The sequence below is a fragment of the Pithys albifrons genome, chromosome 27, assembly GCF_047495875.1.
Source record: "Pithys albifrons albifrons isolate INPA30051 chromosome 27, PitAlb_v1, whole genome shotgun sequence".
NCBI lineage: Eukaryota > Metazoa > Chordata > Aves > Passeriformes > Thamnophilidae > Pithys > Pithys albifrons.
The window spans coordinates 4,390,502-4,416,404 of record NC_092484.1 but is presented as its reverse complement, the minus strand read 5'-3'; the positions used below and the strand labels follow the sequence as shown (position 1 = coordinate 4,416,404).

Here is a 25,903-nt window from a genome sequence, read left to right as displayed (position 1 = left end):
TCTGGCCAAGCTAGCAAATCAAGGGGCTTCTAGGCTTGTTTACGGTAAAAGAAAAAAAAAGGTTTAAAAAAAGAGGGTGCTGTGGTTCTGGGAGAAGGTTCACCCTGTTCTATAAAATAAAACTGTGCTGCCACACAGCAATCTGCCAGGGTGAGGGAAGAAAAAGCAGTGACTGCAGCAGCCAGAAGAGCATAAAAGGAACAGAAATCTCAGAGAAAGAGCTCACTGGGCAAAAAGGAGACACAGTTGAAGAGGGAGGGCATTCAGTCACAGCTGCTTGGCTGACGTATCAAATCCAAGCAGGCTTTGGAGCATCCCTGGCAGACCAGTGTGGAGAAAAGTATGTTCATTGAGGTGCCTCTGCTGCCTGTTGCTGCAGCCTTTTCCCCCAGGACTAGGAGGATTTCCCGAGGTCTGATCACACCCTGCTCTGGACAGTGGGCTTTGGAAGTTGTCCTCTGGCCTCCGTGTCCAGGCACTGACCAAGGAGGCAGCAGGGCACTGCTGTGACACGCCATCCGTGCCCACCATGAGAATGGGACAAATGTCCTGGCACAGGTTGTCTCCCCAGAACGTGCCCTTAGAGCCCGACTGAACACCATCAGCCACTCGGTCACACACACAACCCAGGGCAGGATGGGGAAAAATGGCAAAAACACTTGTGGGTTGAGATAAGTACAGTTTAATAACTGAAACAATGTAAAATATAATAATAATCTGGATAGTAATAATTGTAAGGAAAAACAAAGAAACCCAAGAGGAGCAAGTCATGCCAAATACAACTTCTCACCACCCACTGACCCGTGCCCAGCCTGTCCCCCTTGCCTGCCCATGGAGAGTAGGAATGGCCTTGCTGAGAGCAGAAATCCATGGGTTTTGACAGTTTTGGTCCTACTGCAGTGGAAGAGGCTTAGAGTGGGGTTCTGGGGGAAGACACCTATGCCTGACCCAGTGCTGCAACTCTTTGCAGCTACTGGAGTAGATGAGGAAGACCAATACTCCTGCTTGTGCCCAGATGCCTCCACAAAGATGACAACTGAGGGGGAACTAAGAGGGTCCAACCAGCAATGCATCTGGAGATGAATTCCAGACTGGAATTCAGGCAGGGCTCTGCGCTTGTCTCCTTTGGAGGAAAGGAGGTTGAGGGGAGACTCTGTTGCTCTGCAGCTTCCTGAGGAGGGGATGTGGGGAGGGAGGTGCTGAGCTCTTCTCCCTGTGATCCAGGGCCAAGACACCTGGGAATGGTTCAAAGCTGCTCCAGGGGAGTTCCAACTGGACTTGAGGGAGCATTTCTTTACCGAGAGGGTGGTCAAACCCTGGAACAGGTTTCCTGGAGAGGTGGTCAATGCCCCTGGCCTGTCAGTGTTTCAAAGGCATTTGGACAACGGCCTTAGGAACAAGCTTTGACTTTTGGTCAGTCCTGAAGGGGTCAGGCAGTTGGATGAGATCATTGTTGTAGGTCCTTTCCAAATGGAATGTTCCAGTCTCGTGTAGTCTGTGTGAGGAAAAGGAGACCTTGATGGCGGGAGATCAGAGAATGGCAGCTCTGTGGGAGTTGCCTCTTCTGTGGACTTCAGACACTGCTCAGCTTCATGCTTGTCTTCCTGGGCTTCCCCAGAGGTGCTCCTAGTGCTCTGCTGCAAGAAATGTGCTTGGTGCACGTGTCAGTGGGAAGTGGAGAGAAGGCAGGGAGAGGCTTTGAATGTGTGTGGAAGATAAGTGTTATCATCAGCATCCAGCTGTGCTTGTTTTCTTTAACTTAATAGAAAAATCCAGAGGTGCTGCTCCAGTACCTGCTGTACTTTCCATGGCCTTGTACAGTGCAGCTCTGCAGTGCCCCGGCACTCAATGCCACCTGCCTGCCCTGAGACCTTGTGGCACCAATCTCCTCCATGCCCCGAGTCTCTGTGCTCCCTGATGTCCCTGCAGTCCCAGCCGTATGGTGGATGGGGGATGAAGGAGGCTCTGTGGTGGCATCCACCTCCATGACCTGCCTGTTCTCCACCTGGTGGCCACAGAAACCACAGCAGGAGAAGCTGATAGGACACAGGACCCTCCCAGTTCCCAGCACCAAGACCCACAATGATGGTGTTTGCCTTTTCTGTCTCTCCCCTGCCCTCCCTGTGCTCCATCCATGTGTCAGGAGCACAACTGGAGCCATGAGCCCGTCCCCACCCAGAGCCATGGGTGCAACCTCTGCCCAGGACACGAGGAAAGGCAGAAAGCAAAGATTGGGGCTTCATTTTCAGCATCAGCAAATGCCACCTGCTTTTCTGTGAAGTCCAGGCAGACCTGGATGGCCCTGGGGAGGCAGGTAAGGTGCAGAGGGGTCCAGTCAGGGTCAGTGAAAGCATGATATTGTCCAAACCACTGCCCCACGGCCCAGATCCCCTCCTGAGGGGTAAAGTTCAGGACCCCCTTCCTCCTGACAGATGCCTGCGCCACCCCCACAGCCCACCAGTCCCCTGCCTTGGCCACCTCCACCTCCCAGCAGTGTCTCCCTGCAGCAAAGCCCTGCCTGCCCAGCACACAGGGCTCCGTGTCGAACCGCTCAGGGTTGTGGGCCAGCAAAGTCCACTCGTCCCCCCGTCCCACCCCTCGCTGGTCTCCAGCCAGGATGAGGAAGGGGTTGGCGGTGTCTGGGTCCAGGGTCACGTCAGCTGGGGACAGAGGAGGAGAAGCTGCTCAAAACAGGCAGTCCTGGGGCTGCATCCACCCCATCAAGACAAAGGACAGGGTGAGTTCCTTCTCCCTGGGTGAGAAAACCCTTCATGCTGGACTGCCCTGGCCTCAGTGCTGCCCCAATCCTGTGCCTGCCCCATGAGCTTGCATGCCTCCTGGCCAAGGAGACCTCAGGTTCCTGCAGGAGGCTGAACCTGAGTGGGTGGGTGTACATCTGCAGTGCAGACACCTGGACCTGAGTTTGGGTGTCTCTGGTGCTGCAGGAGCAGAACAGGCAGGTTTGGGCACAAACCAGTGCAGACCATGATAGGCACTACCCCAAGATCTAGAACCGTTGGGCCCAAATTGCTGTTTCTTTCTGTGAGCAAAGGAGGGGGCTGAGGATGTCAGCTCAGGTGTCCTTGATGCTGGTGGTGGCTCTACAGATAAGCAAGGAAGTTCAACTGGGGGTGTAGCAGCCACCAAGTCCCAACCAAAGACAAGCCCATCCTGAGACAAGCCTCATGTGCTTTGACCATAAAGACCCCAAAGCAGAAGCATGAGGTACTTTTTTTCTCCTCAACAGAAGACAGTTCCCTTTCCTCTTTCCTTCTGAAAACTCACCTCTTCCACTCATCTCCTCCACCTCTTCAGCCAGGTTCTCACTGTCTTCTCTCTCCATCCTGGAGGCCAGCATATGTACAGAAAATCAACAGGAGGCAGGATTTCCTATTGCAAGTGGGAATGGCAGAACGCAGTGAATGCCTAAAGACTACAGAGCAGAGAAGGAATGATGGAAAGGTCACAGGATTCAGGCACTTTTTAGACAGCCAGCACTCACCTGCACGTTGGCTACGGGAAGGGAGATTTGGGATGCTTTGGAAGGTCTTCAGTCTGCTCGTCACTGCCCTGAACTCCTGCTTAGCTCCTGCATGGACTTGCAGCTTGTTGGAGTGAGCAGAGCACAGTGCAGGGGGCCTGGATGGCCTGGAGAGCACAGCTGGGAGTCTGTCTGGGGCACAGCCTACAGAGCCTCCCCCTCCATCTCTGGGCAATGGCCTCCCATGCCCTGAAGCGTCCTGCCCACCTGTGACCTCATCTAACACTTGAATTTGGCTGTTCCTCCTGCTCCTGAAGTGCCCAGACCTGTTTGCAGCACAGACTCTGCCACTGCTCCCCTCCCTCCTGCCAGCTGCAGGAGGGTGATAAGAGCCCCTGTGCACTGCAGGAGCCTGGATCTCCCTGCGCAGGAGGCTCAGAGCCCTCCTGGGTCAGTGGCACCACAGGCACCTCCAGCCCAATGGGCTGACCCTTGGAGACAGAGCAGTGGCCATATTCTGGGTGTCCAGGCTGCGCCCTGGGACAAGCCAGGGCGGTGGCTCCTGCCCTGGCTGTTTGCCCAGGTTTGTTGTGCTGCCAGTGGGCTCATGGTGGAGATGTTTGCAAGGCATGTGCTGCCTCGATGGCTCAACTGGTAAATGGGGGACAGCACTTGCTGGGCTTTGCCCCCCACCTCTGTGTTCTCCAGACAGCTGGTCATGTGCCCGGTGGTGATGGCCTCATCCCCACTCATAGGGAACTGAGGGGGTTCCACTCTGCTTTGTCACATCGCTCTGAAAGCCACCAAGAAGGCAGGACTGGGGACAGGCTGGCTTGGCAGGGACCACTGCTACTTGGTGACATGGGCATGGCATGGTGGGGGCTGCTGCTGGCACCAGGTGTACATGGGCAGCTGCTGCTGAACCTTCTGTTGGCAGGGCCAGGCAGTGAGGAAGTTAAACAGGGATAGATACACAGACAGAGAGAGGCAGAGCCACAGACACAGACACACAGACACAGACACAGACACAGACACAGACACAGACACAGACACAGACACGGACACAGACACTGAAAGCAACACAAACAACGATACAGAAACAGACATAGCAGAGAAACACACAGACACTGACAGAGACACACACAGACACAGACACACAGACACAGATGCACAGACACAGCTGGTCACACAGTCGGCCGCAGGCACAGGTAGCTGGTGGCACTCACATCACCCACCTGCACAGGCAGCCTCATCCCCTCCTCCTGCAGAGCTGGCAGGGACAGGGGCAGGAGATAATGAGTGCTGGTGACACATGCTACAGTCTCTGGCTTCATGGGCACATCTGCAGACACCTCGAGCAGTAGCATGGCCCCTCTATCCAAGGGGTGCCTCTGTCCAAACTCCAGCCTCTATGACACTCCAACTCACCAGCCAGCCAAGCTCAATGACCAGCTCTGTTTTACCCATGACCACTCCCTTTTCCAGCCTTTCGACCTGTCCCTGACCTTGTCCTCCCCGAATCCTTCCACTCCACATGGCTTTAGTGCTCCTGTCCTTCCACTGACAATCCCAGATCTCTGGGAACCCAGCTTTGATCTCCAGCTTTGTACATGTACACTCACAAAAGCCAGGCTGGATGTCCCTGGACTGACAACCTGGTAATGTAATCCCAGCCATCAGCACGAGTGAGCTGCTTGGGTTCTTTCACTCCTTTCTGCTGTCATTTGCTGTCCAGGGCTCTGTCACTGGACCCTGCATTTGCTGCTTCCCTCTTTTCCTTGTCACCGTTTTTGACCAGGTCCCTGATCAGGTCCTTTCACCCCAGCAGATGCCCCCATGCCTGGCTGGGCTGGCAGGGTGCTGGACCCGGCGGGGCTGAGCCCCCGCGGGCGCTGCCTTCACCTCTCTCGGGGCAGCAGCTTTTAAGCTGGTGCTGAACTTTGCTCCCACTCCAGCACTGCCTCGGGATGGCAATCCCGGCTCCATCAGCTGCCCCATCTCCCCGGTGCCTCCGGGCTTGTCCCAGGGACTCCCAGAGTGCTGCCAGATCTGTCCCCTCCCGAGCCCGGCAGCGCGGCGGGAGGATGCGGTGACACACAGCCCTGGAGAGCCCCTGCAGCAGGGGTGTGGCTGTGCGCGCTGACAGAAGGGCATGGCCAGAGCAAAAGCATTACCAAAACGCCCCAGACTGTTCAGCAACTTTCATTTTTGAGAGGAGGCAGCGCATGAGGAAACGAGAGGCAGGCTGGGATAAGCTGACTATTTGGTTTCGTTTCCAGACAGGGAAATGCTTAGCTGGATCGGGGACCCCTCCGAGATGCTGCGTGACGACTGAGCAGCTCCTCCTTCAGGAAAGACCGCAGGAAAGAGCTCAGAGTCTCCAGGTATGCAGCATCTTTTGGGAATCTGCTGATGGAAATCGCCCTGGGCCATCTGCCAGAACCGGGTGCAGTTTTCACTTCCTGTTAGCAAAGTGGTACTAAATGAGTGGGCAAAAGGGGGGTGCGAGAGCAGGGCTGGGCCAGGTCCCCTCTTGGCTACTTTGCTTTCACTGGTCAGAAGCCTCCTCTCACTCTCAGTGAGGTGCAGGCAATGAGTCCTGCTCAGCCAGGGTTTCTCCTTCTTGTTCTGCCCCATCCATATCTTTCTTAGAGCTGGATCAGAAAGCCTGGGCTCCGTATGAAAACAACTGCCCCATTCTCATGGAATTCAAAGAGATTTGTAGCTTGTGCTACCCTTTCACATGAGAAATTCCCACAAATTTTTATACCAATCATGTACTTTGTATATAAAGCACTAATCAAAATCATGCAAGTGATGGAATATCCCTTTCAACCTTCAGCATCAAAGTTTCATCCCTAGACATTGCAGAAAGGGATGAAATAAGTAATGAACCCCTTTAAATGTGAACTCAGCCTGGGTTTTCATTTGTTTTTTGGTTTTTTTTTACTTTGTTGCCTTGTTTCTCCTCCCGAGTCTTTTCCCCATCTCCTTCCCCATCTCCAGGCTGTACTCCAGGGAAGAGGATGCTCTCCAGTTCCCACCTCTACTGCTCCCTGCCAGCTTTTGTCATTTACAGTTTAATTTTCCAAGTTCACAAGGGGCATTCAGGTAAGAATCTCCCAGTTCTTGTGGTCCCTGTGGCATTGCTTCCAGACTCAGGATCTTCCTGGCTGCCAGTGCAGCAGCTCCCTGAGAACAGCAGAGCACAGAGCAGGGGCAGGCCTTTTTCCATACACCTTCTCCACCTGAGAGAGCACCCTCTGGATGCTGGTTTATCCCTCTGGGCCATGGGAGGACAGGCATGGGCACAACCCCACTGAAGTGGTGTGAGAATGAGATGATGCCAATGAGTTGATTTGCTGCCATTTCCCTCCCTGCCTTGCCTGTTTCCAACACATTACCAGTGTGTTGTTGCTGCCCTGTGCTGTGTCCAGGGTGTGCTGGACCCTTTGCAGAATCAGCTGAATAAAAAGGTACAACAACAACTTGATTAGTCTGTGCTCTGTTAGGTTGCTGACGAGAAGCAACTTCTTCGAGGCAGCCCTGGCAGTTGACTAGAAAATTAACTTGTCAAAAACCATTAATTTCTTTTTATTTTCCTTCAACCTGTACCCTGTTGTCTGTGAGCTGAGTGGACAGATTATTATAAGCCTTTTTTGTTTAAAGAGCACCTGAAACATTTTGACTTTTGTAATGGAATTTTGTAAGAGATGACAATAGCAAAGGATATTTGAGCTTTATTTGTACCCAAGTTGTCACTTGCTCCAGCCAACCACCCAGAAACCTTCCAGCCACATCTGGCATTCCTTGTTCCACTTTCTGCCTGTCCTGAGCCACGAGGGCAGCACTTGTTCCCCTGAGAACAAGGGGCTTGAAGAACGTTCCTGGCAGCACAGGACAGGGAAGCAGACGGATGGGAGGTGGCCTGGCCCCAGCCCACTGCCCGTGCTGCAGGGCAGGGTCCCCGTGCCAGCTCCCCTGGGCACCTGCTGTGTCCTGGCACGGGGACGCTGCCAGTGTGATGGCCCAGCCCAGCAGCTCATGATCTTCGTGGAGCAGCCGCTGCTGTGCCCGAGCTCAGGGGCCACGGCAAACTCACGGTTCTCTTCTTCCTCCGGGGCTTTCCCCCAGCTCCCCTCAACGTGACGGCACCGTCTGGCCCCATCACCGTGGCCAAGGGCGAGAACGTGGTGCTGCCCTGTGACTTCTCCGCAGAGCAGAGTGCACAGGACACGGAGGTGATTTGGTTTCGGGAACGATTCTCGCCCTTTGTGCATCGCTACAAGGGGGGCCAGGATCAGTATGGGGAGCAGATGCCTCAGTACCAAGGGCGCACTGAGCTGCTGAAGGAAGGCCTCGCCAAGGGCAGCGTGCGCTTGAAAATTTTTCATGTCCAACCGTCTGACACAGGGAAGTACACCTGCTTTGTTCGCCGTGGCTCAGATTACGACGAGGCTGTGGTGGAGCTCAAGGTGACAGGTCTGTAGCTCACGTTCCTTGTCCCTCTCATTCACTTTCTTTATAGCCAGTGCTCCTGTTCCCTGTCCTTCTGCCCAGAAGCATTTTCAGGTAGTTGCTTTGTGAATAGGGGGTTTTAAGTCCCGTTGTTGAAAATACCAGGAATATCTCAGACAGGTAAAATTGCCCATTGAGAGACCATAAGGAGCTCCTGAAATGCGTCCTCCTTCAGAAGTGTTCTTCATATAATTTTCTTCCTAAAAGCAGGTGTTAAAAAAACCCCTGGCATTGGATGATAAAGGAAGAATATCAGGGTTCGTGCACTTAATGTTTTAATATCCAGGGCAGTGGCTTATTTTACTGCAGCAGTGGCCTCCAGAGCAGATCTCAGAGTTATGAGAAAGGGACTGCAGGAAATGTCCTGACTCCAGGTGACCGTTCTCTGAAAAAAAATATGGGCTTTGTGTATGTCAAAGTTTATCCTGGTCAGGGAGAGAAACAGCCAAGCCAGCCCAGCCCTTCGACATCCAGGATCCCACGGGGTCACCTGGGCTCCCTCTTTTCCCACAGCCAGTGGCTCCGCCCCGCTCATCGTGCTGGAGCGCTACGAGCGCGGGGGCATCCGGCTGGCCTGTCGCTCGGCTGGCTGGTACCCGCGGCCCCACGTGCTGTGGCAAAACCCCCAGGGGCAGCATCTCCCGTCTCTCGCGGAAAATGCTACTCAGGATGAGAACGGGCTCTTTGCAGCAGAGAGCAGCATCATCCTCACTAGAGGTGTGAGCCAGGAACTCTCGTGTTTGGTGCAGCACAGCCCGCAGAGGCCGGAGAAGGGATCAGCGCTGTACGTATCAGGTGAGCCAAGGATGGGGGCATGGACGGAGCGCCTCTGGCAGGCCACGTGTTCAGCCTGTGCAGACCATGGCAGCACACCTGCACCAACGCTGCCAAAAGCCACCGGTTCCGTCGGGGGGGAGGGTTAGGGAAGGAAAGGGACAGCCCTCATTGGGGCAGAGTTTCTACAGACACTTGGGTTAGATAAACACATCATAACACTGGAACTAAATGCAAAAGAGAAACCAACCCATGCCTTTGGTCTCCCCTGCTGTGAAATCCTGTCCTACAGGTTTAGTATGAGAAATAAACCCTTGTTTCAGTTTAGCACCTGCATATATTTAATGTATTTCGAGTTTTCCCTTGTCTCACAGGAAAGCTCCTTTTTTATCAGATGATTGATTTGGGGTTGGGAATATATCAGAGCAGAGGTGCAATGGTGAACTGCACTAACCATACACCAAACTGCATCACAGCAGCTTTTCAATTCCATCTTGTTCCACTTGTACTTTGGGAATGAGTAAGTCTTGGAGACTTCATTTCCCTACGGAGCAGTTACCTTTTTCCTGATGATGCTTCTCTGCACTGAAGTGTTGCAGTTAATGTTTATGTTACCCTATTTCTGATCCCATATTGCCTAATGAAATATAGTACTTGTTTTTTTCCAACAGAGAAGAAAGTAGGATTTAAACAGAAATAATATGGTTAGAAATCTGTCTTCCCTTTAAAAATCCTCCACAATGCAAAACCAAATGTGATTAGCCTGCAACCAGTGCAGAATTGCCAAAAGAGTTTTTTTAAATGTCATTTTTGGTCAGACTGTGGAGTGCAATCAGAAGCTGGTTTTCACCCTCAGTGGGATTTGGATGGAATGACCCTGAAAGAGAAATCCTCTCCTTTCCTTTGTTTCTTGTAGAGTAACCTCCCCATTGGGGATTTTATTTTCTAGATCCCTTTTTCCAAGATGCCCATCCTTGGATGATTGCCCTGGGCGTGGCCCTGGTTGCTGTGATTGCTCTCCTTGGTCTCACTGTTCATCTCTTTAAAATTAAAGGTACTATCCTGGGTATGGGGGCTGTGGAAGGGGTTGGGAAGCTGTCCTGCTCAGCCACCTGTGATCCTGATGGGTGGTGGGGGTTGAGAAACACCCAGATGGATGCAGAGTCTTGTCCTGGTGTGTCAGGCACATGTTCAGTGCCAGGGATCTTCAAGACTTAGGGTCTTAACTTCTGGCAAGAAAAGAAAGCTTTCTTCCCCAGCAAATAAGGAAGTTGGCATTAAAGAAGAATCAGCTGCTCCTCTTCCCCAGCACAGAAGTGGAGCAAAAGTTTGCCCTGCAAAGAATCCTGGGCAGTTTTAGAGGACCTGGCAGAGCCTCATTTCCTTCTAAAAATCACTCTGATGGGAGGTCACACAGAAGAATCAAGGAAACTAAAATCCTCTCTTTCTTACCAGGAGAAGATTGAGTAATGTGGGTGCCACAGCACGTCCAGACTCTGTGGCCCCTCTGCCATGTGGGTGTCTGTAACTCCTGCTGGGGGTTCATCAGTGCTCCTTGGAAGGGATGGGTTTTGAAATTTATTTGCACTTCTTTCTTTTCTTCACAGGAAAGCATCAGAAAGAAATAGGTAAGCTTTATTTTCCATTGTCCAGAAATTTGAGATTTCTTCAAATGCAAGAATTCATGGGTCACATTTCTGGGGGATATGAGAGAAGGACATGGTTGGCTAGTGGCTACATGCAATTGTGAGATTGATTTATGAAATGATGTTGTAATTTTAAGGGAAATCATTAGAGAACAAAAGCGAGTGTGAACAGATGTACCAACAGTGAACCTTCCTTTTCAAAGTACTCTCAAGGTTCTTCCCAAGGCTGGAGGAAGCTTTGGGGTAGCACATTTCATTTTGCAGGTGTCTCAGCTTTTGTCAGCACTGCAGAGCAGAGGCACAGGGCAATTAGGGAGCACTGCAGGTGACATTTAACTCCAGGCTCCTCCCCTGTTGGTGCAAACCTGCCCCTTCAGTGCTGCCCTGGAGCTGGAGCCCATGCTCAGGTCTCCAGCAGCACAGGGCTGATCTCTGTCCAGGGTGGGGTCAGGGAGGGTGGGGGAGACCCCAAAGTCTTGAGAGGAAAGGTCCTGAGGAGTTCCTGGCTGAAGCTTTTGCCTGGTGAGCAATTTCAGGCTCCTCCCTACCACAGAAGTGTATCAGGGAAACAGGCACTGACTTTGGTGGTGACATTCTGATCTCATTTTGTTTTCCAGCTATGCAATTGGCAGCACTGTGTAAGTCTCACTTCCTGTCTCTTCAGTGAAATCCTCAGTGAAATCCTTCAGAACTTTTCGTTCATTCTCTCATTCTGTCCAAATGTTGTTTCTGGGCAGATATTTTGCTTCCCCCTCCTGTGACTCAATAATCATGTCAAAATTCACCCTGAACAGTTATTAGGACTTTTCACCTGAGTGGCTGTCAATGCTTTTTGACACTCCTTTTAATTTAAATAGTGATTTAGTTCTGAACAGTAATTGTTCTTTAGGGCCAAATACAGAAACCTGAGCTGTTGAGAAATTTCTCGTAAAAATGTAGGGTTTTGCTTGCTAAGAATTTTTTAAAAAACAAACTTGCTTGAAGAGGTCATGTATTCTTGCTAGTTTGTTTGTTTGCTTGCCTGTAGAATTGCCAAGAAGTAGCACTTTGAGTATTACTCCTAATCTCATGCTAAATCAGTGACAATGAAGGGGGTGAAAATGATGGGGAAACTAAATACAGGTCAGCTGTCCTTGCAGTCAGAGTAAAAAGCAGAGGATTTGCCCCCTCCATCTCATCCTCTCCTGACCTGTATGGTCCTTTAGCAAGGCAGGGAGTCCCAGGAAAGGGAACTGTGCCACGTAATAAGTTGTGTGTGTTTGTGTTCATTGTTCAGGGGACCGTGATGCAGAAATAGGTGAGTACTCTCCTTTTCCTGACAAAAGAATATTTACAGATTCTGTGTAAGGAGGTGGGTTTCTTTGGAGGGGGTTTTAGTTTTGAAGAGTGAAGTGGACAGAAAAGTGGTTTTGGGGAGGGAGGAAGGAGCGAGTGAATTGGAGAATCAAAAATGAAAGCTCACTGAAAGGGGTGTCTGGGAGTGGGAATGGGTGGTGGCAGTGGGGGTGCAGGCAAGGTGGGAGTGCCCTGGTCCCCTTGGAGAAGAGGAACCTCCCAGAGACCATTTCCTGCCCTGAATTTGAGCAGAACAATCTGCACCATTGCTGGGGGAGCAGAGCTCCAGGCTGGGGGTGGTCCAGGGCTTTGCATTGCCCAGGCTTGGCAGAAACCCACCCTCAGGCAGGTGGTTATGGGAGAGGGCAGACAGGGTGTATCCAAACCAATATCCCATAACCCATTTGTGCTGCTTTGTCTTCCTTTTCAGAGAAGCAAGCCAAGGAACTTGGTGAGTATCATTCTCTTTTTTATGTGGGAGGCTTCTCAGCTGGGCCTTTTCTCCTTTGGGTTTTGCATGTGTGCCCTGGTTCTGGTTTTCCTTTTGGGAAAGGAAGAGGTAGCACATAGACAACTTGTTTCAGAAACATTATTTTCCATTGGTCTCTGGGTGGTTTTAAACTATTTTCTGTAATCATTCTGTACTAAGAAGAAAATTCTTTCATTATTAAAAGGACAAACTGACCATAAATGTATGTCTGAATCACAGAGTGATTGTATTTCTAGATAATGGATGGAGCCCTTTCGTGTAGTCAGACACTGAAGTTCTGAAGTGACACCCTGTGAGATAACTTTTGCAATTATAACAATTCAGAAAATGTGTAGCTACATAATCATTACACATCATTACCCTGAGCTAATCAAGTAGAAGTGTGTTCAATTGCCTCTGCTCTGACCTATGGTTTTTGTGGGTTTTTTAAAGCATGGAGAAGATATGCAGTGCCCATAGAAGGAGGTAATTAGGTTTGGTTTTTTAGAGTGCTGAATGCTCATCTCTGCTTTAATCTCACTGCCTGGCAGTTCCCTTCCTACAGTGATGCTGGTGGGACCAGGGATGCTTCTGCTGACCCTCCCTTTACTGGAAGAAGTGTAGCACTCAGACTCCTTGTTCATTTGGTGCATGTCCCATTTGAGAGTCCTGGTCCTCAGTGACCTGTGCTGGGCGTGTTTCAGACTTCAGCCTGAGGGTCTGCTGATGGTTCTCTTCCCTCTCTGCCCTCTGTCTTCTCCCTGCTTCATTTTCTTTTCCTTGCACTAATTTTATTAGCTCATGCACCTTCCCATGCCAGTGTCCCAGCTCTCCCTTGCACTCTGCTCCTTCCTTAGGCAGCCTCAGCAAAGGCCTGTCCTGGGGTGAGCTCTACCCTAATGTGTTGATTCCATCTTTCCTGTAGTGAATGTGATTCTGGATCCAGACACAGCCCACTGTGAACTTGTCCTGTCTGAAGATGGCAAAAGTGTGAAACGAGGTGACACACTACAGGACATTCCTGACATCCCTGAGAGATTTAACCCGTGGCGCTGCGTGCTGGGCTGTGATGGCTTCACCTCAGGGAGATACTACTGGGAGGTGGAGGTGGTAGATGCAGGAGGATGGATCGTGGGTGTCTCTAGAGAAGATGTGAAAAGGAAGGGTGATATTGAGTTTAAACCAGAGGAAGGCACCTGGGCAGTGGGGAACTGGGCAGGGCACTTCCAAGCTCTCACCTCCCCCAGTCGCACTCTGCTTCCTGAAATCCAGACTCCCAAGCGAATCCGAGTCTCTCTGGATTATGAGGAGGGACGGGTGGCATTTTTCAGTGTTGATGAGGAGATTCCCATCTTCACATTTCCACTGGCATCATTTGAGGGGAGAAAAGTCCACCCCTGGGTCTGGCTGGGTCCTGGGACATGGCTCAAAATATGGCCCTGACGAAGGGGAGGGGGAAATACACAGCTTTTTCAGGGGACTCTGTGAGTTCAGACTGACAGAAAGGTTTAGGTTAGAAGGAATCTGTGGAAGTTTGTGTGGCAACGACCTGCTCAGAGCAGGGCTAACCTCAGGGCTGCCTTAGGAGTCTTTGACCTTGTTCAGCTGAGTTGTGCAGGGTCTCCAAGGGCAAAGATCTCATTACATCTGTGGACCTCTCTCCAATCCTGCATCTTTCTCCAGGGTAAAATCTCACCCTTTCTGTTGGGTCAGAATTCCCCTTATCCTCACTCTCTCTCTGTTGAGCACCATTTACACTGAAAAGCTGTTCCTGCAACATGGATCACTCTTTAAAGATACACAATAAAGTTCCTTTGGTGAGATTTGTCTCTGAGGGATATCTCCACCTGGTTTTAGCTGTGGAAGTTGCAGGCATTTTGGAGAAGAGGGTTCACTGCATCCTGCAGGAGCCCACGAAGCTGTGTCAGCAGGGCCAGTCCACGTCTGTGCTTGTCCCCACACCTGCCAGCAGCACAAACCTTGGGGACAAGCTCACCTGTGCCCTGGAGACATCCAGCACTGAGAGATGGACAACTCCAGGGGATTTTGCTGGAGATGATGTTTGTCCTCTGCAAGGGAAGGATAGCAGGGCGTGCCTTGTCTGAGGCCAGACACACTTTCACACCAGATCCTCCATTTCACTGATATGCAGCAGGCATGGACCTTCCCAAGGGAAAGTTCCAGCCAGACTGGGAACTGGTAAGGAAGGACACTTCAGTAAAGGTGGTGTGGGTTGCAACGAGTGCCCAGACCCTTCTCCTGGAGACAAGATTATTGATCTGTTCTGTCAGGAGCAGGAAACAGTTAAAAGGCTGCACAGTATTAGAGGAGCTGAGAGGGATGCAGGAATGTGGATTCAGAACCTTGTTCCTGGAACAGACACCACGGAGAACGAGGCAGCTCAGATCTGGTGACCCACAAAACTAGGACTCTGCTTCAGTCTCCACCCTCCAATGTCCCAATCACATCTGGAATCAAGGCTTTAGCAGCTGTAGACACCCATGACCAAGGTCTGCAAGGAGAAAGTGTCCCAGCAGTACACAGCAGACACTGTAAAAGGTGAGGTGGTGGAGCTGCTCTTTATGTGAGAAACAACTGGGATGGATTGAGCTCTGCCAAGGGGTGGATGAAGAATGAGATAAGAGCTTATGAGTGAAGCATTAAGGGACTGGCTTACATGTCCAGCAGGACTCAGGGAGTGACCATCCCCCTGTGCTGTGCTCTGGTGGAGACCCACCTCAAAGAAAGACATTGAGGGTCTGGAGCATGTCCAGAGAAGGGAATGGAGGTGGAGAAGGGTCTGGAGCACAATACCTACTTGCAGGTATCCCATGGGTTATGCCACTAGGAGATGGGGGTGTTCTAAGAGAGCTTGTTACTATTCATGCTTCACTTCCTCCAACCTCAGGATTAGTGCCTCGCTATGAGTAAGAAATCAAGCAAAGGGACAGGTGACCTGCATGTATGAGCAAGGAGGTGCTGGCAAAAATCAAAAGGAAGAAAGAAGTTTACGAGATGTAGAAAAAGAGACAGACCACTTGTGAGGAATACAGGAACATTGTCAGAGTTTGCAGGGATGCAGAGAAAGGCTGCAGTTCATTTTGAACTAGATCTGCAAGGAATGTCAAGGACAACTAGAAGGCTTCTTCAAGTAAATTAGTAGCAAAATGAAGACTAGGGAAAACGTGGGCCCCCTGCTGAATGAAGTGGGTGTTTGGTGACAAAGGATACAGAGAAGGTGAAGTTACTCAGTGCCTTCTTTGCTTCAATCTTTACTGCTAAGGTCAGCCATCTAGATTACCAGTCTCTGGAGGCAAGAGAGAAAGTCTGGTGAAAGGAAGACTCCATTGGTCAAGAAAAATAAGGTTAAGAGATCTTTTGGCAAACTTGACACCCCCAAATCCATGGGCCCCAATGGAATGCATTCATGAATACTGAGGTAGCTGAGAGATGTTATTGCTATGCCACTCTCCACCATTTTTGAAAGATCATGAAGAACAAGAGAAGTGCCTGAGGACTGGAGGAAAACCAATGTCCCTCCAGTCTTTAAAAAGGGCAGAAAGAATCTAGGAAACTACAGAAGAGTCAGCTTCTCCTCCAGGCCTGGGAAGGTGATGGGACAGCTCATTCCTGGTATTATCTTGTCTTCCTTCTCTCCAGGAAAGAGTTAATTTTTGCAGTAGCTGGGATAGGGCATAGCCAGGACCTGGAGATTATTCTATACCAGTTCATGTCATTACTGGGGACAGGAGAAAGGGACTCTTTTCTGGGGAGAAGAGGGTTCCTTCCAATCCAGTAAGTGAGGAGGAGGGAACCTGAGGGAAGGGTCAGGGTGTTGTGGCTGCAGCGGGTTTGGGTTGGGCTCTGCAGTGAACATTTTGTGTATGAATCACACTCTCTCTTGTACACTTTTGTTATTAATGTTGTTGCTGATACTGTTCATTTTCTTATCTCTGTTTCCAGTAAATTGTTCTTATCTCAGCCTGTGATCTTTACCTATTATGTGCCCAATTCTCAACTCCAGCCCCTGGGTGGGGAAGGGGCAAAGGGGAGGAAGGGGAAGCAAGCAAGTGACAGTGTAGTTTGGAAAGTCTTAGTGGGAACACTGTTTTGAGTAGTAGCATTCCTAAACTACAATCCATTTCCCAGTGTGTGGAGGAAAAGCAAGTTAGCAGGAGTAGTCAGCATGGATTCACCAAAAGAAAATCATGACCCATCTGATGCCCTTTCTATGATGGCTTGACTGGCTGGGTAGATGAGAGGAGAGCAGTGGATGTCATCTACCTTGACTTCAGCAAGGCTTTTGACATTGCCTCCTGTAGCATGCTCCTAGGTAAGCTCAGGAATTGTGAGTTAGGTGAGCAGACAGTGAAGTGGATTGAGAACTGGTTGGATGGCAGGGCTCAGAGGATTGTGATCAGCAGCACAGTCTACCTGGAGGCCTGTAGCCAGTGGTGTCCTCAGGGGTTAGTGTTGGGTCTAGTCTAGTTCAAGTTATTCATCTATGACCTGGTTGAAGGGACAGAACTTATGGTCAGCACGTTTGCTGATGGCACAACCCTGGGGCAGATGCCTGATAAACCATCAGGCTGAGTTGACAGAGGGCTGAACAAACTGCAGAGCTGGGCAGAGTGGAACCTAATGAAGTTCAACAAAAGCAGGTGTAGGGTCCTGCACCTCAGGAGGAATGACCCCATGTGAGGGCTGACCTGCTGGAGAGCAGCTCTTCGAGGAAGGATGTGGGGGTCATGGTGGACAACAAGTTCACAACAAGGCCACATCTGGAGTGCTCTGTCCAGTTCTGGACTTCCCAGTTCAAGAAAGACAAGAAGTGACTGAAAGGGTCCAGTGGAGGGTTGTGAAGATGATGAGGGGACTGGAGCGTCTCTCATGGGAAAGGCTGAGGGACCCGGGCCTGTTTAGCCTGGAGAAGGGATGACTGAGAGGGGATCTGATCAATGAGTACAAATATCTGAAGGGTGGGTGTCAAGAGGATGGAGCCAGATGCTTTCTAGTGGTGCCCAGTGACAGGACACAGGGCAAAGGCACAAACTGAAACACAGGAATCTCCACCTGAATATGAGGGAAAACTGCTTGACTTTGAGGGTGGCAGAGCCCTGGAACAGGCTGCCCAGGGAGGCTGTGGAGTTGCTTTCTCTGGAGAAATTCAAAACTTGCCTTGACACCATGCTGTGCAGCCTGCTGTAGGTGAACCTGCTTTAGGAGGGGATGAGACTAGATGAACCCTTGTAAAATCAAACGTTCTGGGATTTTGTGATTACTGCTGAATTCATGGCTTGCCAATAATGAGAGAGGGTGCACTTGTGTGTGTGCCAGGGTAGGTCTGTTCATGCTCAGCTTAGGGCAGCTCCCACTTCCCACCATGGAGGAGCCTGAAGGGAACAACTCAGAGAAGCTATTAGTGCTTTTACCCTTCTCTCCAGGGCTGCCCAACACCCAGGAGAAATGGAGGGACCCCCCTAAAGCTGGTGGTGATGTCTCAGTTTTGTTCCTTGCTCTGCACAAGCCCACTTGATGCAGCGGATGCCAAATCAGCTGTGAGGTCTGCAGTTGCTGAGGGGTTTGTTGGAGGACCCAGTGACAGAGTGTTCCAAAAGTCCCTGTGAACAGTGTCACAAATCTACAGGAACAGGCAGCATGGGATGGTGACAGTGCCTTTCTTTGGCAAGGAAAGCCCCCAGCCACAGTGTTGATGGTACAATGACAGGCTGCCAGGGAAGGTAAAGGCCAGCACTTTGTCAAAATTTGTGAGTCCTGTGTTCCTTAGAACAGAGTGAGGAGAGCCAGCCTGTCCATCAGTCTTGTTCTTAGCCCTGTGCTGGCACCACTTTGAGGTAGAGGAGAACCACACCCAGATGTTCTCTGAGGAGAACCTGAGCATTGCTGAGAGCAGAAGAACCAAGTTTCAAAGTGCAGTTCTTGAGCTCCCCATCCCATCTCATCACACCTGAGGACAATCTCAGCTCTCCCCTACCAAGCAGAGACACAGAGGGCTCATTACCACTGCCCTCCTACAGCTGTCCAGCAGCATTTCCATGGCTTTAGCAGCCAGGTGTCTTCTCTGTGGACCTCCTAGATGATACAAGGGTGCTGTGACAGTGCTGTGCCCCTTTGGAGAGCATCTTGCAGCCCAGAAACAACCCCCAGTTGAACTATGGGGTGTCCTGAAGGGTGGTTCACCTCGTTCCAGTTTTGTGTTCTGTGGCACCAGGAGACCCCAGGGAAGGTGGTAACAAAGGCAGCTGGATAAGAGGGGAAACATGAAATGCACCAATGTTCCTGCCAGTGGAGATAGGACAGGGAAGACATGTGAGCACAAGGGAGTATCTCATCAGAGAATGGACTGCCAAGGAGGTAACTCATCTTAGTATGACTTAACAGAAGCGACTTTGGTGGATGGGAGAACAGATCAGGGGCTAAGAATAATAAATTGTTTAGGTTAGAAAATACTTTTAAGATCACCAAGTCCACAAGTCCAACCATTAACTCAGCACTACCCAGTCCATCAAAAAACTGTGTCCCCAAATGCCACATTAACATCTTTTAAATCCCTCCAGGGATGGTGACTCCATCACTGCCCTGGGCAGTGCTCAATACTTTTCAGCTCTTTTGGTGAGGAAAAATTAGTGCAGGAGTTGAGGCTGGCCCTGGGAAAACCCCCTACCTGAACACTATCTCCCCTGTCAGGTAACCTTGCTCTGGCCAAGGCATATGCACTGTAGGGGATGGCAGGGAGGGGATGGCCTCTCTCAAGTCCTTTCTGGTGGCATTTTCCTATCTTGCCCTGCCCATGTCTCTGCTGCCTGAGGATGTCTCTGTTGGGAGCTGTTTCTGCATCCCTACATCCCCTCCCTGTCAGTGCTCCCAGACTCCCATCCCACCCACTGGGTGCTCAGCTCTGCTCTGCAGAGACCTCCTGGCAGCAGGACACCGCCCAGGGGGAGAGGTGTGTACAAGGCTGAAGAGCAGCTCACCCAAGTCCTAATGAGAAATTGAGGTCTCAGTGCCTTCTCCATAATGCAGTCACTGCCAACCCAGTGAACCAGGAGGAAAAAACCACAAAGCACAGAGTCCTTCCCTTTCATTTAACCCCTACTTTGACATTCTCTTCAAAACTGCCCTTAGAAATGTCCTGAGGATGACGTGGAGCTGTGAGCAGCCCTGGCCCACACAGCAGCCTCCCAACAGGAGCAGAACTCTGTCCTGCCCAGGATTGCTGCCTAAAGTGCTCTGGGGAGCTCTGAGCAGGCTGAGCACTGACCCTACAGGTAGCAGAGCCTCTGCCCTGCCACACTGTCCCTGCTTGGAAGGACAGTCCTAGGCATCCCTGGGTACACATCCAGCCTCACATCCTGCCAGGCCAAGGTGTCTCTTTCTTGGCCCCTTTGGCATCCCTGGAGATGTCACAGGGGCTCCAGGGCTGACAGCTCCTGAAAGGCAGCAGAATCACTCAGGGAATCGTTCTTTAGCTGACTGAAGTAATCACCAATCATCCATCTGTAAAGGGTGGCGAGAAGCTTATTTCAAAAGCATGGTTTGTCCTACCAAAGCACAGATCTCTTCAATAGGTGTAAATGTTTCCCTCTGGACAGTGATATTCTTGGCCCAAAAAAAACCCCTAACACACAGTCAGTGACAGGGAGGTGTTGGTTGAACCCTGTGCAGGGCAGGGATTCAGCTAAAGCAATCCAGACATCTCCTTCCCAGCTGGAGGACCCTCAGGATGAAGCAGGTTCAGTTTCCTCCGTTCACTCCACAGATCCACAGTGTTGACAGATTTCAAGACTCTCCACAACTTCCAGCCATGCCAGCCCAGGACCCCTCCTGTGCGGTGCTGCTCTAGTTCAGTAGGCTCTAGTCCAGTATGACCCAGTACCACCCAATACAGTCCTGCTTGGCTGCTGGGACACAGCCTGGTGCCTGGGAATCTGGAGGCTTTTTCCAGGCTGAAGGATGCAGCTGCTACTTTTCCGCTTACAAGTGTAACTTGTAACATGGCTGAGAACCATCCCAGAGCTGCACATACATGTACAGACACACTGGCCACCAGAGGACACTGGCATGGCCAGGCACATGGACTGGCAGCACAGACACAGGCCACCAGAGGACACTAACATAGCCAGGCACACGGATGAGGCACTGCCATTCACAGCACCCACATACAGTACACACATAAAACACAGACAGTCACATCCCTCCTTGTCCTGGGCTGGCAGGTCAGTGCAGGCTGACATACGACACTCTGTGGTCACAAGCACGTGGATTCCCTGAGTATTGACACAACCTACTCTCTTGCCCTGGTCAGATCCCAGCCCTCTGACCCACCCCACGGGTCCCCGGCTCACTGACTGGTCCATCTTGGTGCTTCCTGCAAACGTGCAGCACTTACATACTTGTTCCACAGGCACCCCACATTTGCACATCTCCCCAGGTGCCAGTACAGACCCTCTGCCCAGCTGATACCTCAGACCAGACCCAAGGATCCCCAAGTCACCATCTGGTCTACCTTGAAGCTTGCTGGTATATGCACATGCACAACCCATGCACAGCCAGGTTTGGGGAAGACAGAGGCACTCACAGAGCTTCTTACTCACCTCACTTATGCCAGACCCCCAGTAGGTGGTTTTCAGGACACACCATTCTCCCTCCAGTGCCAGATGGCCAACACTGCCACCTGCTCCACTAGCTACATTGGGAGCCATGCCAGTTACTGGCAACACAAGCCAGGGGTGTCTATACCCCCTGGCTGACACCAGCAGCTGACAGTCAGCCCACACACACCACCCCCCCAGGAGTTGGCACTTTGTCCTTTCAGTTCACATATACACAGGACAGGGAGGTGACACAGAGAGATCATTAAGAAAATATTTAGTATGAAAATATAAGAAGACAGGACATCATCTCCATCCTGTAATCAGTGTTTGGGGAGACTGTGGTACCATCAAGCTGTCCATCATTTGGAACTTCTTCAACAAGGTTGGAGGGGACAAATCCTCTTGTACTGTCATCCAGCTCTCCCATATACCAAGCATCTTCATCCATGTCTCCAAAGATGTAAACATTTTGTCCAGCAATGAGAGGAAGCTCTAGTTCAGGCCACTCACTTGGACAGTGAAAAGGATCATGCTGGCTGTGTTTGTTTAGCTTCTTATACTGATCACTCAGGTCGATCATCTGGGCTTGAATCAGTTGCAGGGTTGTTTTTGGCTCTCTGTGTGCTTCTGCCTGAGTCCTCTGCAAACACTTGCCTTCCTTGACTTCCATCTGGAGCACCAACTTCAGTTCCTTATGTTCCTTCTCCAACTCTTGACTCCTTTCTGCCATTTCTCTCACAGCTTTCAGTTCACACTCTGCCTGTTCCACCTGGGTTTGCTGACAGGCATTCCTATGAATGGCAGAATCTCTCTCCTCTGCCATTTGCCTTTTCAGGTCAGCATTTTCAGCTTGAACCTGTTCTGTCAAACCCAGCTTCCCATGGTGGTGAGTGTTTTTTCCAGCCAGACAGGTGTTTTCATTGGTTGTCACTGTGAGCAGCACCTGTTGTTGGAACTCCCAACAACGTGAGCTGTGGGTGCTCACATAAGAGGAATCCCCTTCATGTAAAGCCCCATGGGCCTGAAGTTCCTCAGCCACCTTCTGTGAGAAACCACGAATCTTGTCCTGTTCCAGTTTGGCTCCAGCAGACTCTCCCATTTCTTCATCCCACTGGTGAGGAAATGCTGTCATGCAGAGTTCATCAAGGATGGGCAGTGACACTTGAGTACTGCTCAGGCCATGGAGGTTTGCCTGCAGTTGCATGGATTTCTCTTCCAGCTGCAAGGTGAGGGCAGACAGTTGAGCACTTTTCTTCTGCAATGTCTCTGCCTCCTTGCATGCTTCTGGAGAGCCCTTCTGTTTCAGAAGGTGGCTCTCCATCTCTAGGGCATTCTGTTTCCAGTCCAAGTCTTCTAGATGATTCTGCAGTTGGGTGTGCTGCTCCAGGAGCCAGCTGCACATGCTGCCAAGCACCACCAAGCCTTCCCCCTCTGGGACCTGGAGCTGAGCACCTCCCACAGCCTGGCATGTTGTTTGCTGTCCAGTGCTGTTGTTTTCCACCCATCTTTCCTGTTGTGCCCCTGGTGCCTGTGGCCCATTTGGATGAGATGATCATTGTAGGTCACTTCCAACTGAAATACTCTATCCTGTTCAGATTTTGGGGCTGGCTGGAGGGCTGCAGGGTCCCACCTGTGCCATGGCAAAGCCCAGTGAAGCCCTGGCACTCTCTGGAGGAAGAGGTATGAAAGGTGTATGCAAAATACAGCACATGGCCAGCAGCTCATAAAGAGCCAAGAGAAGTGGAGAGGACTCAGCAGCCAGTGTTGCCTGTTCTCAGTGTTACCTCAGGTGACTATGGCCAAACCATTTGCACATGTCCACTGCAGCACTTCTGTATGAGCGTCACAGAACCCATGCATGGAATTCAAGAGAGAATGAATGAGAGTGAAATGAGTCTTGTTGACAACAATATCAGCTATTCTGGATATTGCCCTGAGGTTTGCTGGACTGGCTGTGCAAGGGGAAGGGAGGATTTCTGACACTGCTGGGCTTTCTTGGGACACTTCCCTCTTTTCAGCAAGGGACTGCTAAGTGTCTTGGGGTGAGTCTTGGGGCCCTGACATTCACCCTGAAAACTGTGCTGCAGGATGAGATCACGGCAGGAGTGGGCAGAGCCAAGCAGTACAGAAAGGACACTGGATTGCTTGCTGAAGTTGCAGTGTCTAATATTAGCCACAGGTCATAAACTTTAGAAGTCCTTTCAAGAAGGACAGGGATCTTAGGATAGCTTTCCTGTTGGTAATTCCCTGGAGCAGCACACTCAATAGCAGGCCTTTGAGGTTTGTAACCCAAATCCTGCCAGGCTGCACAGGGAGGACAAATGGCTCTTGGCTACTTTGGTCTATACTTAAAATAGGAACAAAGCTGCTCCCATGTGCCTCCCCACAGAGCCAGGGGGAGGGAGTTCCATGGTATCCAAGAGTGCCCATGGTGTCTGCAGCTCTCTTTTTTCTGTTATACTCACAATGTTGTAACTTTGGCTCAAGGTACTGAACTTTGGCAGTATGCAATAAGCTACCTTCTCTGCATACTCAGGGTTGTAAGGATACCCAAGGACAACCAATTCAGGCTGATACATAGCATGAAAAACGTGTGAGTGAAGCAGTGCAGCAGATGCCAGCAGCAGGAGAAGGTAAGTGTACTGCAACAAGCACCAGGATGTGCTGTCTCTGCATGGAGCATCTGGGGCCCCTCTACCATCCTAAACATTAGAACTGAGAGACCAAATAGTACATTAAGGGCAGACACTGGTGCCCAAAATTTGGAGTAGTGGTGGTAGTGGGAAGGAGAGGAAGTGGATCTGTGTCAATGGGCACCATCTGTCACTGCAGGATTTAGGGTGGAGTCAAGGTAGAAGATAGCTGCTGGGAGACAGAGAAGGGAGAGGGACCCAATGTCCACAAACAAAAACTTTTGCATCAGACTTGAAACAAATGAAGAAACTGAATGGCACAAAGAGTTCGGAATGGTCTAAGTGGGAAAAGAGAAAGCAGGTAAACTATAATATCCATACAATGGTGGTAACGGTGAGCTGCTCATTATCTTCCTAGGAAATTAATAGTAACAGAATCTCTTGGGATGGTATTGACCCTCAAAAAGGACCTGTTATTACAGAAAATTCATAGAAGACACTGCTTTTACAGAAAAAGACATTGGTGGATGGAGAAAGACCTAGAAGATTTTCAAATGTATAAAATATCTTCCTAATCAAGACAAACAATCCACCCATTTCAGGGTAACTAAGATGGCAGAGATCTGTTCAAAGCACTCCAAGCAACCTGTGTCTGGGAGAGTATGTAATTTCTAAGGGTGCTGTAAGTAGAACTAGGCTCTTGCTGCTGTAATGTGCAGCCTCCAATGGCACTCAGAGAACCAGGCTCTGTGCCACTGACTCGTGCAGTCCATTGTATTACTGCAGCACATTTTGTTGAACTGCAAACACCACTGGACTCCTTCTGGTGTACCTGAGTCCTGTAATGCCCAATGCACCACTGGCCACAATTAATACCAAAACTGTGCCAAGTCCAGTGCAGTGAGCAAGCAGATGTGGAGGTGCCCAGATGGAGCTGGAATTCATAGTCTACAGAAGGAATTGACAGCAGACTGGGAACAGGGATACCTGTTTTCTATGAAGACTGAGGATTTATTTTGGATAACCTGGCTTCTTAGCTGATGACACAAAGGCTTTAAGTCTCCTCAGCCTGTCAGGGTTAGGAGTGCTGGTGTGAGTAATGTCACTGATTCAGAACACAAGCATTTCTAGAAAGGAGGTTTGGTGCAATTAATCATGGTTGGGCTCCTCTTGAGAACCATCAATGAAGTGTCAGGCATGGTATCTACCCCCTGACACCCTCACTGCTCAACCATAACCACATGCCTCACCACGATCTAGAGGAGAGTGGATTTCTGAGTTTGCCTGCTACTAATCACTTCTTCCAAATTCCCAATTTATTCTGCTCTGACAAAGAGATAAAATGTGACAATGGGAAAGGCTTGTTCAAAATGACACTTCTGTTAACAACAGCATCTTGTCAGATTTCAGGTGTAAATAATTGCATACTCTTCTCTGAAGTACCTGTGCAGTTCCAGTTAGATACTGTCTCAGCATTCTCTCTTAAGACCTGATGAATTGCAATGTCTACTGAAGGCAGCCTCCACCTTTCCTCACATACAGAATCTCTTTCAGGAGTAGATGAACTAAACCCATGAAAATGCTGTGCTCTGATCTTGAATTATACTGGCTTTGGGATCCTTAGGGTTGAGAGGTGCATGAAGAAGACAGTAGGATGAAGTGTCATGAGAGTCGCAACTCAAGAGTGACTTAAATGCAAGAGTGCAACTATTTTCCACACTAAGGTGTGGGAAAATGGCACAATGTGAGACTTGTTTCTGGCGAGATGGACCAATAAGGTTGCAGTCCCGGGCAGTTCTGCCCAACACCGTGTGCCACAGCAGGCATTTGCTCACCATTCCTGATCCTGGACACAACCAGCTCTGTGCTTACCAGTGCTCGGTTCTGTTGGGAATTTCAGAGAATCACAGAACAGCTTGGGTTGGGAGACACCTTAAAGCTCTTTGCAATGCCCTGCCATGGGCAGGGACATCTTCCACTAGACCAGTGTCTTGGGTTGAGCTGGCAAAATGCCAACTGCCCAACACAGAGTCAGAGCTTACCTCCCCCCACCCCCCACCAAGAAAAGGGAGGAAAGGGGAAAAAACCCCTTCAAACTACGTTTATGCTTAAACTAACTATATATATTTATACAGAAAAGAGAAAATTAAGTGAAGCTACAATATAACAGACATTTACACAAGTTAGAAATAACAAGAAATAACTCCCCACTCCCCATCGAAAACAGATTTTGTCACTCTAGATCCATAAGCACCCTAAAAGACACCCAGCAAGAAACAGAAAGTATAGCAGCAAAATATTTCTACTTCCCTGAATTCAAACAAAAGGCAAAGTAGTGGCAGCAGCAGCAGGGCCCAGACAGCAGGGCAGCAGCTGCTTGTCTTGCTTCTACTTCAGCCATGATGGAACTGAGTGAACACCTCCCACTCCTG

At 50.3% G+C, this 25,903-nt stretch overlaps 2 protein-coding genes across 4 annotated transcripts; one reads left to right on the top strand and one right to left on the bottom strand.

Annotated features, from left to right (window-relative positions):
• Positions 1-672: 672 nt before the first annotated feature.
• Positions 673-3,753, bottom strand: LOC139683340 (E3 ubiquitin-protein ligase TRIM7-like). 2 transcript variants are annotated; one of them, XM_071578397.1, is made up of 3 exons: positions 3,503-3,753; positions 3,286-3,426; positions 673-2,660 (listed from the first exon to the last, which is right to left on the bottom strand). In XM_071578397.1, the coding sequence occupies exons 2-3, from the start codon at positions 3,356-3,358 to the stop codon at positions 2,140-2,142; spliced, it is 594 nt and encodes a 197-aa protein (XP_071434498.1). In that variant the 5' UTR covers positions 3,359-3,426; positions 3,503-3,753; the 3' UTR covers positions 673-2,139. The 2 variants fall into 2 exon arrangements, with proteins under 2 accessions (XP_071434498.1, XP_071434499.1); XM_071578398.1 differs by having other exon boundaries at positions 3,286-3,390.
• Positions 3,754-5,709: 1,956 nt separating this feature from the next.
• On the top strand, positions 5,710-14,044 carry LOC139683337 (butyrophilin subfamily 1 member A1-like). 2 transcript variants are annotated; one of them, XM_071578392.1, is made up of 11 exons: positions 5,710-5,865; positions 6,488-6,592; positions 7,616-7,963; positions 8,513-8,794; positions 9,723-9,827; positions 10,381-10,401; positions 11,037-11,057; positions 11,696-11,716; positions 12,185-12,205; positions 12,677-12,709; positions 13,149-14,044. In XM_071578392.1, the coding sequence occupies exons 2-11, from the start codon at positions 6,508-6,510 to the stop codon at positions 13,664-13,666; spliced, it is 1,455 nt and encodes a 484-aa protein (XP_071434493.1). In that variant the 5' UTR covers positions 5,710-5,865; positions 6,488-6,507; the 3' UTR covers positions 13,667-14,044. The 2 variants fall into 2 exon arrangements, with proteins under 2 accessions (XP_071434493.1, XP_071434494.1); XM_071578393.1 differs by lacking the exon at positions 12,677-12,709.
• The last annotated feature ends 11,859 nt before the right edge of the window (positions 14,045-25,903 follow it).